This window comes from Haliaeetus leucocephalus, unplaced genomic scaffold (genome assembly GCF_000737465.1).
Source record: "Haliaeetus leucocephalus isolate CR32 unplaced genomic scaffold, Haliaeetus_leucocephalus-4.0 Scaffold840, whole genome shotgun sequence".
NCBI lineage: Eukaryota > Metazoa > Chordata > Aves > Accipitriformes > Accipitridae > Haliaeetus > Haliaeetus leucocephalus.
In genome coordinates this window covers 4,171,952-4,188,895 of record NW_010973276.1, presented here as the reverse complement: position 1 = coordinate 4,188,895, position 16,944 = coordinate 4,171,952, and the positions used below count along the sequence as shown (strand labels likewise).

The 16,944-nt window shown below is 36.3% G+C and overlaps 1 protein-coding gene across 1 annotated transcript in view; it reads right to left on the bottom strand.

The window, feature by feature from the left end:
* DNAH10 (dynein, axonemal, heavy chain 10) overlaps window positions 1-16,944 on the bottom strand; it is a 57,267-nt gene that overhangs the window by 34,619 nt on the left and 5,704 nt on the right. Inside the window, exons 8-30 of the mRNA XM_010582244.1 lie at window positions 16,080-16,310; window positions 15,237-15,427; window positions 14,570-14,768; window positions 13,619-13,813; window positions 12,776-12,946; window positions 11,847-12,023; window positions 11,327-11,500; window positions 10,516-10,685; window positions 9,697-9,848; window positions 9,125-9,289; window positions 8,234-8,441; window positions 7,185-7,341; window positions 5,516-5,992; window positions 5,207-5,365; window positions 4,758-4,874; window positions 4,583-4,685; window positions 4,174-4,352; window positions 3,288-3,499; window positions 2,819-2,975; window positions 2,148-2,381; window positions 1,925-2,047; window positions 898-1,131; window positions 147-370 (exon numbers count right to left, since the gene is read on the bottom strand). Of these exons, the coding sequence (XP_010580546.1) occupies window positions 147-370; window positions 898-1,131; window positions 1,925-2,047; window positions 2,148-2,381; window positions 2,819-2,975; window positions 3,288-3,499; window positions 4,174-4,352; window positions 4,583-4,685; window positions 4,758-4,874; window positions 5,207-5,365; window positions 5,516-5,992; window positions 7,185-7,341; window positions 8,234-8,441; window positions 9,125-9,289; window positions 9,697-9,848; window positions 10,516-10,685; window positions 11,327-11,500; window positions 11,847-12,023; window positions 12,776-12,946; window positions 13,619-13,813; window positions 14,570-14,768; window positions 15,237-15,427; window positions 16,080-16,310 (4,409 nt within the window). The remainder of the gene's footprint in view (window positions 1-146; window positions 371-897; window positions 1,132-1,924; window positions 2,048-2,147; window positions 2,382-2,818; window positions 2,976-3,287; window positions 3,500-4,173; window positions 4,353-4,582; window positions 4,686-4,757; window positions 4,875-5,206; window positions 5,366-5,515; window positions 5,993-7,184; window positions 7,342-8,233; window positions 8,442-9,124; window positions 9,290-9,696; window positions 9,849-10,515; window positions 10,686-11,326; window positions 11,501-11,846; window positions 12,024-12,775; window positions 12,947-13,618; window positions 13,814-14,569; window positions 14,769-15,236; window positions 15,428-16,079; window positions 16,311-16,944) is intronic.

Here is a 16,944-nt window from a genome sequence, read left to right as displayed (position 1 = left end):
ATGCATGTATTCATATCCCTCCACATACAGAAATACAGGCTAAATTGTGTAAACATTAAAAATTTAAGTCTTTATTTTTCTATATTGCTACAGGCTCATAATAGTGTGTAAGGTATTTGTGTTATCCTTGACACTGATTGTTTCACCTGCTTCTATCTTCACAGTATCGAAAAATAGCTTCCTTAGTGAGGAGTCTGTTCGTTCGTCTCATTTCTGCTAGCACTGCTGTCATCCAGTTCTCCACTCTGCCTTCTGCAGCTACAGCCTGCCGGAACTCCATCACCTCCCCTTCAGCTGAAATCATGGCTGTTGCAATTTTCACATCACTATCACCATCCTGAAACCTCAAGGAGGCTATGTTATCATACATCTGAAATGCACCAACAAAGAAACTCACTGGCATTTTAGAAACAAAGCTTCAGAGATTTAAGTGTATCTAGCCCCCATTTAATCTTGAAAGAAAACTTTCATGGACTCTAAAGAGAAATGAACCTGACTCTAAGTAATCAAATACAAATGTTGATATATAGCTCAGCCGTCCAGCTGCAGAGTTAACAAGCAGATGATCTGGCCCAAATTACATTGATTTTTCTTTTCTAGAAAATAAAGATCTATCAGGAGCTACTGGAAGATTCTTTAATGACTGATCATTCTGGTGTATCTTGATTGTTCCTCTACCAACATTCCTCTACCATAACTGCTACTGGCCAGTATGAGAGCCAGGAGAGACTATCAATCAGATTTGATTTGGTTATTCAGAGCTTCTTCAAGATGCTGCCAGGATGTTCTTTGTATGAAATAAACATTAGCGCACCCTTAACAGCATGTACAGTATAGTCTGTTCAACTTTTTACAGCACCTAAAAGCAAAAGCACTGTGGAAAGCCAGACGTTGTACCTTTATCATGTGTTCCTGGACACAAAGTGGGTTACTGCTGCCAAGGATACTAAGCAACTCCTCATCAGATATAAAGAAAAATCTTGGGAAAGCATTTCGTTTGGAATCCAAATAATCATTCAAGCTTTTCTGACATTTCTCCAGCGCATCATTTATATGATGGAGGTCTGACAGACGATTTGGGGCTTGACAGGATTTTTTTATTGTTGGTTCTTTTACAGTTTCATCCATTATCTACACAGGGAGAAAATAAAGTTTAGAAAATACTGAACAGCAATGGATTATACCAAATTATATTTAACTAGTGACAAAGCACACAAGCAGCACAAGCAGTATAGGTTCTTACAGAAGTGCACTAGACAAAGAGTTTTAAATATGGTTTCCTATTGCTGCAGTGCTGTATGAAAACATGAAGACAGTATGCTTTCAAAGCTGAGACCATCAAGATACTACTATAAAAGCAAGTGTAAGCAAGACAAGCCTGTATCCCAAGTCATGCAAGCATAAGCATATACCTGACCTTGCTCCTGTATACAGTGGTACATCAAGTGAAGGACAAACACAATTTCAGAATCACAGTACTATCTCAATTTTGCAGATGGGAAAAAGAAAAGTAAACCATATTCATACTGGGAGTATGTGTTCAGTATGGGAACAGTGGCATTATATCAGCAAAGCCTTTTTAGCATGTATGTAGGTCCTCAACCTATAGAAACACATTTAAGGTTCTTATTATCGTGGTAAAGGTAAAAGATGTATCCAATGAAAGGAAATGGGGATCTGCCTGCCCAGTACTGCCAGCCAAGGGTCACACCTCTGCCCAGCTTAGCTAAATCAGGAGAAGTCTTCTGTGTATGACAGATGTGAAGTAAAACACCAGAGTTCCTGGGTTCCCCAATTCCATATTCAATTCATTATAACATATCATTCTCAGTGTTACAAATGACAAAGACTACAGCTAACTATGAAACTGGAAGCAAAATGCACTAAATAATTATGCTGATCACAAGTCAAGTCAGTTACTTGCCTTTTTAAACATCCTGTCTACACTGTCAAATATTTTGGCTTCCTCTGGAAGCTGTGATCTGATATCTCCACCAATAAAGATGCTCTCCAGGTACATCCATTTTCTCTGAACCACCATCCAGATCTAAGACACAAATGTTACCATCAAAGAAAAAAAATACAATTGAAAACCCTGATTATAAATAATAAACATTAATTATTTAGTTCAGCACTTCCCTGCCTACCTCAATTACTTCACCAATCAATGACAGAGTTTTTTCCCAGTGGTGAACAGTTGAAAGGAAAGGACCCACAAATCGACTGCTCAAAACACTCTGAAGATTGACATTATTGTCATCAAGAATCTCTAAAATTTCATCTACAGATCCCAGAATAAAGCCTCGCTTCTCAGTGCCTTTGAAGTACATTTGTACTGTGAATTTCAGGTGTTCCCATGTTTCTGCTATTTCCTTCACACCCTGCATGTGAGCATAAAAAGGTGCATGTTTTAATCTTCAAAAACTAGAGAACTATAATCTTAGCATAAAAATTAAATCAACTAATTGAGCAAAATTTTTGCACAGATTTTCTAACTCTGGTTTATAAAGAATGGTCTATTTCAAAATATCATGATGGAAACAGAATGGATCCTTCTTCAGATCCTTTTTCCTAGGCCAAACTTGCTTATTGTAATAACAGATATCTAATATATTGCTGCCAAAGCCAAGAGAGCTAGGATTCTGTGCCATGTGGTAGCTTATTAACAGAACTATTGATCTTAGTTGCCATCAGTTACATCATGGCAGCTCCCTGAAGAGGGCCAAACCTGCTGTCACGCCAGTATAAAAATCACAAATAAAACACAGACTGTTGTCATCTATGTCTTTTTAGTTTTATTATGATTTTTTTACATTACCTTCTCAATGCTAAGTTCCTTAACAGCAGTTCCAACTATTTCACTGATAACATCTGAGTGTCTGTGAAGTTCCATAGCAAACATATTCTCCAAAGTGAATGTTTCTGTTGTCATTTCAAAACTTGTTCCTGTTCTCTCCATAAGGTCTTGCCAATGCCTGTTTTAAATTGACACATCAACAATTCTACCAACCACCATGATACAGTAAAAATGAAAACAACTGTAATTTAATATATAATAATGAAACCATGTTTCTCTACTATTTAAACAAGAACTAGTATTTTGAATACATAAAGTATCCTAGTCATCATAGTCACCTTGCATACTATTACACAAGTTCATTAAGTAGAAAGTGAAGTTTCAAGCTGCAGGACATGGCACGACCCCAGTAACTGAAATTGAAAGTTCTAACAAAACAAACAAAATCTTCCTACATATAGGAAGTGGATTTAAATAAATCAAAGCAAACCTTTCTCTTAAAGCTTCATTTTTCAAATCAAGCAACAAAGGAATGGAGTCTCGAAATGCCTTCATTTCTGTTTCCAAGTGAAAAGCTACTGGCATATTGCGTACTTGTCTGGGCAGCTTTCGAAGGGCTTTAAGATATCCTTCGATTCCTTCCTGAAGAAGCTGGACATTGAGGTTTATCCAGAGTGTCTGAGACCATTCCTTTTTAGCTGCCTGGGAACAAGGTCATCAGGAGGAAAAAAATCATATTTCCTGTTAGTTCTGACCAAAAGAAAAAACCTTTCCACTACAGTAAGACCTAGAGACCACAGTCAGGATGCAGATGTAATTGTATTAACATTTTACAAACAGAGGAAGAGACAGGGTCATGTCCAAGACATATCATAGCTGAACACAACCAGTTGTATAAGAAATAATCAAAAGGAAATATGGAGAACAGGAAAAGCATCCTTAAGAGCATACTTTACAGGGCATTTTAATTTTGGAAAAATAAAACTTATTAAAAAATAGTTAAGATCACTTAAAGCCTGAGATACCCATTGTCACCTGTACACATATTATATCCAAAAGTAATTCCACTGAAATTATCAGGAAACTTGTTCAGCAAAATGCCACCCAATAATTATTAGGGGGGTGGGAGGTCTGCTCCTATCTGATAAGAGTATGTGTTTGGTCCACTATGGAGGCATTGTTAGTCCTGTCCTAATACCATTAAAATCATTTCATGGCGGTAGTCAATTACAGGTCACAGCTTATTTCATGCAAAGGCTTAGAACAGACTTGATAGTAACTAGTGGACAATGCAGCCTCTTCTTCTCTCCCCCACCTTTTCTGTACCTATGTACACGAATACGTGTGTGTCTGTGTATACACAGTGCAATACTTACTCTTTGTAATTCATAAATTTCATAGATCTGCTTTAGATTTTTCATATCATTCTGTGCTTTCATTAAGTCAGGGTACACTGTAACTGGCAAGTCAAAAAGTTTCTCAACACTGCCCAGTTCCTGACGATTTTTTTCCAGTTTGTCCACTTCTTTTTCAAAAATGGCCATGAGTTCCAATCCTGGGAAAGGAGAGGAATTTTCTAAACAATCCCAGGGATTACGGGGAATAAATAAGACAGCATTTGCATATAGACTGTAGACGTTATAGTACTAAAAATGTCACATTCCTGGTTGATCAGTTTGTATGTTAATAACGAAAGCACAATTTTCTTGTTTTACATAAAATGTGAAGAATTGTCCAAAGACTAATATTTTTAAGACATCACTTTACACACATTAATCTATTTACCTTTATCAAGATTTTCCCCAACAGCACCAGGCCCCTCGGTCATGAATTTATGGAAGAAATCTTCTATCTCTTTGCTGTAGTCCCCAATTTGTTGCTGTGTAATCTAAAGAGAACAGTGTTTAAATTGTTTTCCTTTCAATTTCTAATTTTTTTCAATATTAATTACAAATATTACCTTTGTGAATGTTCTTTTTATGCCTCCAAGGTTGCAATCAACTTCTGATGCTTCAAAGAAGAGAGTCTCCCACTTTTCCCTAATCTTGTCAGCCATCTCTTGCTCTTCTTTAGCTACCTAAATCAAAACAAGTAACATCTCTCACAAGAAATAATTAGTCACAAGAAAGAGGGGAATACGTGCTTACATTATAAATTTGCAAAACACAAAACCAGCATTGAAGTGATCTGAATCAGATTTAAACACATGCAACATATCCATTTTAAAGTGGAGATACTGTTTTGAGAAGGGGATTTGGACTAGGCTAGACAATCTCCAGATATCCCTTCTAACCTCAACAATACTGTGATTCTGTAAAATGTCTTAAAAGGAGAACATTTATTCATTCACATGTGAGGCATTTGTGCCCCTAGCTCAAATCTGAAATGTTTTATGAGACATGCACTTACTGGAATATTGTACATTGCAAGAGTTCGGTATCTCTCCCAGATGTCCAAGTATTTCAGTTCCACCTTGAAGGACATGCCTTTGATCTCTGCAATTGTGCCAAGGACAATTTTGAGATCTTCCAGGGAATCAGGAGGTCTCTTAAGACTCTGTGATAATCTCTGTAAAAAGTAAAAATAATTTCTAGAAGCAACACTGACAAAGCAATTAGGCAGAATTATAATGATGGGTCAAACACAAAACACAAGTAAATAACACGCAGATTCATTTTCAGTTTATGTGAAAAGATAACACAAACTGAAAATACCTACCTGAATCTCCTCCTGAAGACTGAAGAGTTCCTCTCTTGCAGACTCATTAAGCAACTTTCCAAGTGAAATCACCCAGCCTTTAGCATTCTCCTGCACCATGTAGGCTAAAGGAGCCAGCTGAAGCCTGATAAATTGCTCATCTTTAATCAAGGGCTGTTGAGTCACTTCTTGAGCTACCTTCATATAGAACTGCAACTCTTCATCAAAGGTGACACAAGCAGGCTTTTCTGCACCTAACCTCTCCATGACTGCGCCTTTGTCTAATTTCCACAGCAGGTGGTACCTCTTCCATTGGTTCGAATACTTACTGAGAGAAGCCATGAGTTTGTGGACATTCTGAGTGATGAGAACAGCCTGTTCAATTATCAGAGGGTTCTGGGAGACATCACTGTAAAAGCTGAAAGTGATAACTTCGTCTTCATCAACATGCTGAGGAGGGCATTCAAGACATGTACCATGCATCCATCGTACAAAATGCTAGAGTTTTCAAGACAGGGTTGAAAAACAGTTACTTTGTAGAGAGTCATTTTAGTCAAATTATTCATAGAATCATAGAATCATGTAGGCTGGAAAAGACCTTTAAGGTCATTGAGTCCAACCATAAACCTAACACTGCCAAGACCACCACTAAACCATGTCCGTAAGTGCCTCATCTACATGTCTTTTAAATACCTCCAGGGATGGCGATTCAACCACTTCCCTGGGCAGCCTGTTCCAATGCTTGACAACCCTTTCTGTGAAGAAATTCACCATTATTTAGACTATGAAGGAAGTGGTGTGAATGATTTCTCAAATCAATTGTTTTGCTGACAGCAAGAAAAGAGATTACATTTTCCCATAAATTTGAGAGAAGAGTTAATTTAATCCTAACAAAACCTTTCCGTGCATTACTAGCTTTTAAAATCTCTGCTGAGCAGCAATGTAGCATGACACAGATAAATAGGTATTAGATCAAACAGGCTGGATGCAGCAGTGGAGCAGAACAGCAAATCTGAGCATAGGAAGCACACTTAATCTAAATTTATTCATTTCAGGCGACATCTGGAATCATTTCTCCATCAGCACAGGGCAGGCACACTGCCACAATATTTGGCTTCTTTTCTGGAAAGCAGTTCAAGGTGAACATACTTGTGCAGGGAAATATTGCTACATCTTTGCCAACAAGCTAGATATTTTGTCTGCTGTAAACCTGCTGCCCTAGATGTGTCCTAGATGTCCTTCTCCCAACATTTTCTGAATGTTTTTTCTGCAGCTTTTGAGGAGAGCTGTAATATAGAGAAGGCTACTCACATTCCTTATTCCACCAGTTTATTCATACATCAGAAAGCAACATCTGCAGTGCAATCTGAAGAGTATATCCTTCTGATGTATGTTGATTTATAGAACCAAATCATGTCCTTACACTGACAAAACTGCTGAAAACTAACAAATAATTTTGCCTGAGTAAATTTTGCATGAAGCTTTATGGTGATTTTTTTCCTTTGTCATCAGTTTGTAAAATTAGGACAGTCTGTAAAATTAGAACAATGTACTGGATATTTTGATTTCAAGATAAAGCAATATGAATCTTCCCTTTGACATTTATGTTTGCCCAAGTGTAAAGCAAGATTAATTCATTATAATCACAAGCAAACTCTGGCAACAAGTAAATCTTTATTAAAAAAATCACCTTAGTGACCTCAGCACAGTCTCGGATACATTGTACAGTCATCTTGTCAATCTCACTTGCATTAGGTTGCAAGATTATCTCAGGAACAGATAAAATAGCTTCTGTTTGGAACAGTGGCACATTTGCAAGAACAGCTGCATTAAAAGCCTGCAAATTCCTGGGAAAGGAAAAAATCATGTTAAAGGTAGTAATAATCAGGTGCTGCCCCCCATGGAAATGCCCAACAGAGACTGCAATTGTGCTTAGATATTTAAGCAGATCTGTCTGAAGTCAGTTACCACTGATTTCAGTTTGAAACACTGATGTGTATCAAAGTAAAATTGTCCCACTAATACTGATTTAATGCAAAAGCTTGACTAGCCAAAAGAAGCTATTGGAAGGAATGAATGGGGATACCCTGGTGCAAAAGGACCCTGAGACTATGGTCAACTCCACTGCAAGAGTCCAGTCAGGAAAGCACAATGAAGTCAGCTGCGCGTGGCCCAGACTACAAAGACATGGATAATGAGAAGAAGAGATGGCTGGGAAGCTTTTATAAGCCTGCAATGCTCTATTGTAATAATATCTAGCTTATACTATAAGCCCTTATAATATCTTGCTACAGGAAACTCCTTGGCCCCAGCTACTGCAGAACATGTAAAGTAAAAACCAGCAAACCTTTGTTCTTGTACTGGTGTCTCCTGCATTACAGGGATGCATCTGGCACCCAGACATCAAGTTCTCAAAATTGTATTTTTTAGTAAAACCAAACCTTGATTTAAAAAATAAACCAGGGATATGCAACTACACACACTGCAGAAAATGTATCTTATTTCTCTCTTCTGCCAACAACATGCCAATATCCATTTTCTCAGAATTTGGGTTTCTCCTGTACCTTGTTATCAGTTCTCCATTCTTCACACGAAAAAAACAGTACAAATACAAATTTGTCTCAAACTGCACATCACTGAGGTTTTCAAACAGAATATCAGTATACATATTGATGAACAGATCGAGAAAAACCTGAAGATGAAAGACTGAAAATCCATTAAAGCAAACAGTTGACTTACTTCACAATTAACTGTGTCAACACCTGATAAATTCTATTTTCCCAGTATGCATAATAGGAAGTTAATTTTGGAGATTTGCCAGTGTTTGTGTTGGCAACTCGTCCTTCCACTTTTATTAGCAATTGTGGAATTGCAGAATACTTTCTAACCATGTGTGCCACATCTTTTGCTCTTTCACACTTAACATACTCAAAAAATTCTTTCGCTTCTGTAAAAGATACAAAAAATAGCTTTATTAACTGCAAAAGACCTAACAGACTTGAATAATTAGCTGGGCTTTATTTGTGAACACGAAATTGATCTTTTATATTGATAAAAATATCTTTACTTATTAATGCTTAATTTATTAATATTTCAGCCCTATTATTTTATATGGATTCAATTATTTAATAGCAACCATTAGATGTAAAAGTAATCTTTTTAAGACTTACAAAGCATTGCAAAAAACTTGATCCATCACCCAGTCACTCAAGTGACAGGGGCACCTGGGAGACAATCACATCACTGCAATTATCATCTGAGGCAACCAGTTCAGTTCAGACAGCCCAGAAGGAGCTGACACTCCATGCAGATTGCAGCTCTAAGACTACACTACTGCATACAAGAAGGATAAGGAAATCAAAGGAAAGCTAGGGGAAAAGTGATCAAAAGCAAGGTAGACACAAGTCAAATGATCTACCTGTACACTCATCTTTATGTTTCTCTCATTGACAACATCAGCTTTAGGGTACTGAAGCTCTGCTTGTGCTTCCTTTGTTATACCATGAAATACTGCTGTAACTAGTTTTGGTAACGATTAAAAGGGTTGATCCTAGCAACTAAAAATGCAAATTAGCAGACAGAGCAAAATAAAACACCACAGACCTTGGAGATGAAAATATAAAGACTTACCAGGAAGCTCATCACCATTTTTTGAAAGTGGAAACTTAAAGAGATTTGTTGATTCTATGAACAGAAGTTTGTTGCTTATGTCTTCAGAATGATTATGAATCTGATGGACAAGTGATTCAAACTTTCTGATGGCTCGCATACATCGGACAATAAAGTCACCAATACCTTGAAATAAATCACAACCATTTGTGGTTTTTTTCTTTTAACAAATATTTCACCAATGCATCAAAATTGCCACAACCAGATGTGTTTTATCTCTGAGAATGAACTGATGCTCTGCAGAAAGATAGATCATTTCTCACCTAATCGTTCATCTAGCTCCCTTACAGCTGTTATTTAAGGGTCTCTACCCATTTCCACTCAGTGTTTTAAATATAATAAAAACATATGAAATACCCTGCTGGATCTGAGTTTGTCTAACTTACTATTCTGACCCTGACCGTGGCAATAGGATGTACCACTTAGGGATACATTGCTGTCATATGACATAAAAAATAGATTGCAGAATTGAAGAGATTTTTTTTAACTGAAAATTGGTATCTAAGGCCATTTTAAAATAGCATCTCCATTACCTAAGGAGTTCCAATTGAGTCTTCTGTGCCCTGATTTGAATACCCTCCACAGTTCTTGAATATGGTCATCAAGAAGTTTGGTTTCTGCTTCATTCAGTGTTCCCATTAATTTGTGATAGTGATCCAGCATGTTTTTCAATCTATTTGTATATCTAAGCAGTGTAAGAAACACAACAATAAAACATAAAAATCATGATTTTCTGGAAATACAGCTCGGAACTCAGATCAAAGAGCAGATCACTTCCATCACTCCGTTCAGACTTCCATATAAAGCAAAATTTGCTTTAATTTCATATGGCTCCAGTAGTAGCTAGACAAACCTCTCCTGCCTCAACTCAGGAAAAGTTTTTAAGACAGCCTCAGTCTGAAGCACATAGGTGAACTCAACAGGTGAACTTTAAAATCCAGTTAGGGCTCTTATCGGCATACCTGTGTGCTGAAGGTCTGTGGTAATTTAGGCAAAAGTGACTTATCCAAGGCTGTACAAGAAGAAAGCAGCAGTGAGTTTAAATGTGAGCTGAAATCTAAATGGCACTAAATTCATTGCAAAACAAATTACTTTCCTGGTTTTTCCTCAGATTTTGATGAGATGTTAATTTGTATAACATAGTCCTACAAGGTAAAGGATGCAGACAGTGCCAGAGAAAAGCTTATTAGTGCAACTTGGCCATTAGTAATTTTACCCTTAAAAAAAAAAATCACTAAGACTTCTCATATTTCCAAAATTTGATGACTCAGGGCCCATTCTGGTTTGGAGTGAAATCACTTGAAACACTGCCATAAGTCTGCATGCGAGCAGATACTCTGTTACAGCCTTACCTAAGATATTTTTCTTCCTGTAATGCCACATATCTTGCTATTTCTGGGACTGGAAACCCTAGTTGTTCCATGTACTTTGTTTCAATGATAATCTCTTGGAGTATGGGAGAAAAATTCACTATGAAGCGAACATTTTTCTTTGTGGTGACAGGCTCCTCTGTTACAGAGCTCTACAACACAAGAAAGAGCAGCAGAAAGGAGGGGAACACCAAACCGTTACAATGCAAGGAAAAGGTTAGCTCCTGGAGACATTTGATAAGGCCGTAGGTAAAAGTCAGAATGGCTGACATTCAAAGCTTGCCGAAATGCCTTTAAAATTTGATAGCAACCTCAGCATTCTAGTTTCAGAAATTATACACAACTACTTCAGTGAAAGCTGATTACAAGTAACAAACCAAATCACCTCTGTTTACATACTGCTGCACAGTTACAACAGAAATCCCAGTGGAAGTTCATAATCAGACAAAAGTTTAGCTAGAACAGGATTCAGCATGATCTCTGCTGGGAGCCTACCTCTACCTAACTTCAGTCCCAAGTTTTGTTGTAACGTCCCAAAGGTGTGGCATGAAAACCCAAAAATTAACAATTACAGCACAGAACACATAGAGAAACAACATTCATCCATTTGCCAGGTCATTCAGTAACTATGTCTTTTAAAGGACCACAAACAATTCTAAGCTCAGAACTTTTGAAATTTTACTTTCAAAAACTGTGTTTAAAATATTATTCTTAGAAAAATCTCACTGACCATTAGATAGGTTTCAGTTCTTCCCCACAGAGAAGTCTGGTATACTATCTTCCTATATCTCACCTGCTCAAAAGTCTCTGGATTAACATGGGTTGCAGCCCCACCAGTGATGACAGTCAGCAAAGTATTTTTCAGCAACAGTGGGAGTATCTGTTCTGTCCCATCTCTCCACTGATTATATTTTTGATCTTCGTATTCTTTCATCCTCTTGGCCACTTGAAGATATATTTGTTTCACCTAGAAAGGAAAATTCTGTATAACTCATTTTAAAGACCATAAGAAATGTTCAACTAAAATGTTTTAATATGGTTTCTAATATTTATTAGATGAAAGGACAAGTAATGCCTTGTAATTAATGCAGGCAATGGAGAATTCAGGCTTTTGAATCCCATCATTGATTCTGTCACTGTCTCTCTGGGAAACAGTGGGAAAGTCCCACTCAGCTTTTCACGTCGAACATGTCTTGCTGTGTGCAAAGACATTGTTGGAACTTCACCTTGCATAAGAGCACTTTCACATCTTTAGAAGAAGGGTATGAAGAAAGTATTTCTTCGTTCATTAAATATCAAAAGAACCAACATACTTCCTTTCCACGTTCACCAGCAAGCAACTCCTCTACTTCTTGAAATCGAATAATAGTGTGCTTGATCCGATAGAAAAGAGATCGGGACCAGTATATTGCTCCAGCCACTGGAGGATGATTCTTGTACAAAGGTGGATCCTTGAGGTTCTGAACAAAGATTTGCTTAACATTTTTGACCTAGAAAAAAAAAATATTACAAAGAATCATTTCTCCTCTTGCTTGTCCATGGTCAGTATCTAACCTGGTACACAGCACAAGCTCTGAAGCTAATTCCAGCAGCAGGATAAAAACAATTCTTCTTTTTTTTTCATGCATCTCTTGTTTGTATTAATTGCACTACAGAGAACGTCTCCCTTTCTATATCTTGTGGAACTGCTATTGTGGCAGTATTTTCTGTAAGATTACCTTTTATCGTTAAACTCAACGTTCTTTGAAATATCAAGAAAAATGCTATGACATGAAAAGCTTTCCAACAGACAGGCTTCAACACGTCAGAAATGATTTCTGCCTTCATGGTTGATCTCTGACACCTTTTGGTCATACCATAAACTCATCCTTCACAAGAAAGCTGTAGGGTGTGAAAGATGTATTTTCTCAGTAAGGACTTCTAAGGACTACTGTTGAACTGCTGTTCACAAGGTAAAGGAATAGCCACAAGCCTTGTTGCATTCACAGTACATGCAAACATCTTTCAGTTCCCATGCAGTGCCACACATACACAGATATGCACATCCATTTCAGCAAATTAACCATAGTATTTCTCCAATGGGCTCCAAAAAAGTGAGGGCAATTATGTTTATTTTGTAAAACTTTTCAGTCTTTCAGACAGTAAATGACACTACACAGGTATTTAGACATATACACAGATTTATGATTTTCACTAGGTAAAGAGCTTCATGTACTATGTAAGAAATCCTTAAATTAGATACCTCTTTACAGTATTGGTCCAAAATATCATTGAACTTCATCATCATCTGCTTATTAATGGTTTCACGAGAGCGGATGTGTTTGAAGTTTAACAGCATGTCAAATGCAGCTTCTGCTGATCGAAGGGTCTTAAAAGATTCATCAATAAAGTTTTTGGTCTCTTCTTCAATAACCTAAACAAAGGAATAATGCCAAGAAATCCTATCACTTAGAGATTCATCTTGCAAAACCAAAAAAGGAAGGCAAAATAAAAATACTTTTTCATAATAGTGGTCAAGAATATTTTTACTATTTTTTGTCTTATAAATTACTAACAAACTGATGGCTTTCCAGTGAGCTGCAGGAAATTAATGTTAGTTAATGTGTCTGCTAGGCAGGTATATAAATCACAAAAAACACTGTAACAATTTGTACTTTGTGGGTATTCTTAGCTGAGGGGTGAAGCACTGAATGAATCCACAAAAGGAAGTTTTACTTCTTTGTAGGACATGAGTGAGACATGTCAGCACACGAGTACAGGGAGGTCATGTGTAGCCTCTGTTCATGCTGTAGCGATTCTGCCAATGAACAAAAAGTGTGCTTCACCAGTTTAAAGATAAAATGAAACTATAAACAAAAACAATTTGGAAACAGAATACTGACTTAAAAAATTTATCAAATTCCTTACATTTTCATTTACATATTTATTCATATATTCTTTTCTCTTATTTTCTTTAAATGAAAAAAATTTTCTTTAAATTAAGAAACCTATTTTCTTTAAATGAAAATGTTAATATTCTAGAAGGAATTTGTATATAGTAAGTAATGGGGCAGGGCGGGGGGGAATCACAGTGTATGGTACTTACTGAAACTTCTTCTCTAAATTCTTCCATCATTAATTTCCAGTCATATGCACTTTTGATGCTAAAAGGGTCAAAAGTCAGTTCTTCCATAGGACTAATTAGTCCATTTACTCTTCTCAGTAGATCATCAACACGCTTTGGATTCCCTGTGACAACTTTCAGTTCAGGACCAAATATATTGTAAAACTCTTCAATAACCTGTGTAATTCAGAAAAACATACCAGAAAGCTTTATTTTTAATGTTTTTTTCCCTGCCATTTAACACATCTTTGTGATATTATTTCCTTTAAAAAATAAAAACAGGTCAGAGAATGATCGATTTGTGCTGTGATTTACATTTTGTGTACTTCTATACAAGACACTAAGTAGCTTTATGGAAACCCCCCCCCACTCTACAGGCCCAACACTTCAGTTGTTAAAACAGATAATACTCAGTTATTACACTTTTTTATTCCACTTTCCACATAAGCAGTTTTTACATACACAGTCTATAGCATCTGACCATTGATAGACCACTAATACCCTGACTTAAATTAGCCTAAACATAGCATCTCTCCTTTCATATGTTATCCTGCAATTGATATACTGATTTATATATAGTGAAATTTTATATTATAGTATACTTTAATGGTTATTTTATCTAAAATTATATCATTAAGCTAGCAACCCATGAAAACTGCAAATCTGTGAAACAGTTGTTACAAGTCTGTATGTTGGTAACAGCAGTGTACACAGTAATATCTTTCCTCAACCAGTACCCTGAGAAGAGTTATTTCGTCTCAAGCGTTAAGTGCAGCTTTGTTGGAATCAAATGCACTGCTCAGGTCTTAAAACACAAAATCACTCACAAAACTAAAGGCTGTTAACATTTCAACAACCACAATACAAAACAATCTCCTCTACAGAATAGAACACTGATCACACAATCCCTTTATTTATTGTCTATATTACTACCTGCAAAATATCATACAGATCTTGACAGACTGAAGTCATATAATCTGTTTTTTCAAATAAACGTTTTCGGTCAAATTCCCAGTGTTGCTCTCTTCCTGATGCTTCAATTTGGGCACGAACAGCAAAGTAACATTTCTTCCATTCTTCAAGAGTGCTTTTGGCTTCTGCTATTTTCTTTTTTGCAGCAGCTCTATCATCTCTATTAATCAAATCAAAACAGTTAATATACTATAGATAGACTATAGATAGAAAATTATATCTCAACTGGATTAATATTCTCTGGTTTAGCAGTTTCTAATTATATAAGATCTAGGCAAAACTTGTAACTGTGAGGTCTTAATTTTCAATGTGACTGATTTTGAAAGAAGATATTATTTCAGGACTGATTTTGATGATATTTATGCCACTTTTTTACCACTATAATTCTGTTGGGTTTATTGATTCATGTCCTTTACACACAAAAGAGGACAAGCACCTATTTCTTCAGGGCTTATTCAGTAATTTATGAAAATTACAAAATAAATTGACTTTTAATTGACCTAATACAACTTCAGATAGTGAAAAATGCTGAAACCAATTTGATGAAAGTGTTATCTACTGCACTTCACGTAAAACAAGCAAAGCTTTTAATAAATACAGCCTAGTTAAACAGGAATCCAGCACTTACTTAAACAGTGTGTGTAAATCCACAACTTTGTACACTCTTGTTGAAATTTCCCAGGCAATTCGTTCCATAAGGGGTACCATGCTTTCATCCTTGTTGTAATGCCGCGAGATAAGCCATACCATTCTCAGGGCATTCATCAGTGAAGGAATTGTATCCAAGACAACATTAAACCCGGTGCCGTATGTTAAATTCTATTAAATGTATTATAAATATTGTGAATAGGATGTCACGAAAATACACAAATTCATATTCAATAAACCAATATTTATTCTATAGATACCTGAAGTTAAGAAAGTCTGTGACATTATTAAAAAAAATTACCCAGTCAAGGAAACAACCTGGTGCCTAAGTAACACGCACAGTTAAGGATGCGCAAATCTACAACTATTGCTCCAAATGCTTTTTAGGTTCTGTCTCCTTAATATTCTCTTTTCTGTAAAAGATGTCCCAAGACTGGGTTTGGCTCAACAATTTATTTGGATGTTTGGATGCTCTTCAATAAAACTTAAAATTTGAGACATTAGCTGTAATCAGTGATAGAAGCTACCTCAAAAATGAAGCAGAGAAATCTTGGTTTTCCCCAATTCAGCTATGCTATCAAACTCTCCCAAGGCTATGATTTACAAACCAAGCTGTTCACAGCTCTGGGCTTCTGCTTTCAAATATTAGAACAACTGTAACTCAAACAAAATAGGCAAGACTTTTTTTTATTAAATATAAAAAAGCTAGAGTACATCTTTACTGCTGATAAAAAGTAAAAATTAAACAAGACATTATTATATCAACAGAGAAACTTAGGTAACCACAGTTAAAACTTCACAAAGTTTTCTTAAAGATACATACCTTTAAATGGCGTTCGAGAGTTGAAAGAAACTTGACATTATCTAGAGCTTCCGCATGATGTTTTCTGAGGTCACTTAAGACTATCTGTAAATCTCCACTATGCTCAGATTCAGCTTCCTGTAATATTTCCAAGACTTTTTGCACTTCTGGAAGCTTTATCTGTTCAGTAAGAGCACTTAAAGTACTATTTCTTTCACGCCAGAGGTCAACTTCTGCAAGTGGACCATTACCCTACAAGTAATGTGGAATAAAATTACCATTATGCAAAAGTGAAAACCTATAACCAGGACTATATTTGTTCCTTCTTTTCAATATGCTGTATGGTGAGAAAAACCTGATACAATTCAACCATGCAAAAAACCCAGACAGATGATCATCCTTGAAATCAAAAGTTTTACACATGCTGAAGGGAACTGCTCATGGGAGTATATCCCTGAACTGGAGCTGGAGAGTCTGTGCTTGCAAACACTTATGCACAAGTAACTTTGTAGACATGAAATCCCTCAGTATGTTTAATGGTATTAGTCATATGTGCAAGTGTTTACAGAATCAGAACCTTACAATTGGATTTTTTTTGTTTGACATGACTTCTTTCAAGCAAAAATATAGTTATCCCTTTAAAAAAGAAAACCACTGAAGCTTTTAAGATTTCATGGCTCTTTAGAAGAGTGCAGATAACAAAAATGCCTTAGTTTTCCACAGTTATCCTGTGAGGGTAGGATCTGCAGTGAGTTACTTTATATTCTATTTATATTCTATTTCCCAGAGTCACACAGTTCCTCACTACTTTTGTTCTACTTTACATCAATTACGAAATGGCTTTCCAACAATCAGACATGAAGATGTATTAAAAATGAGCTCAAAC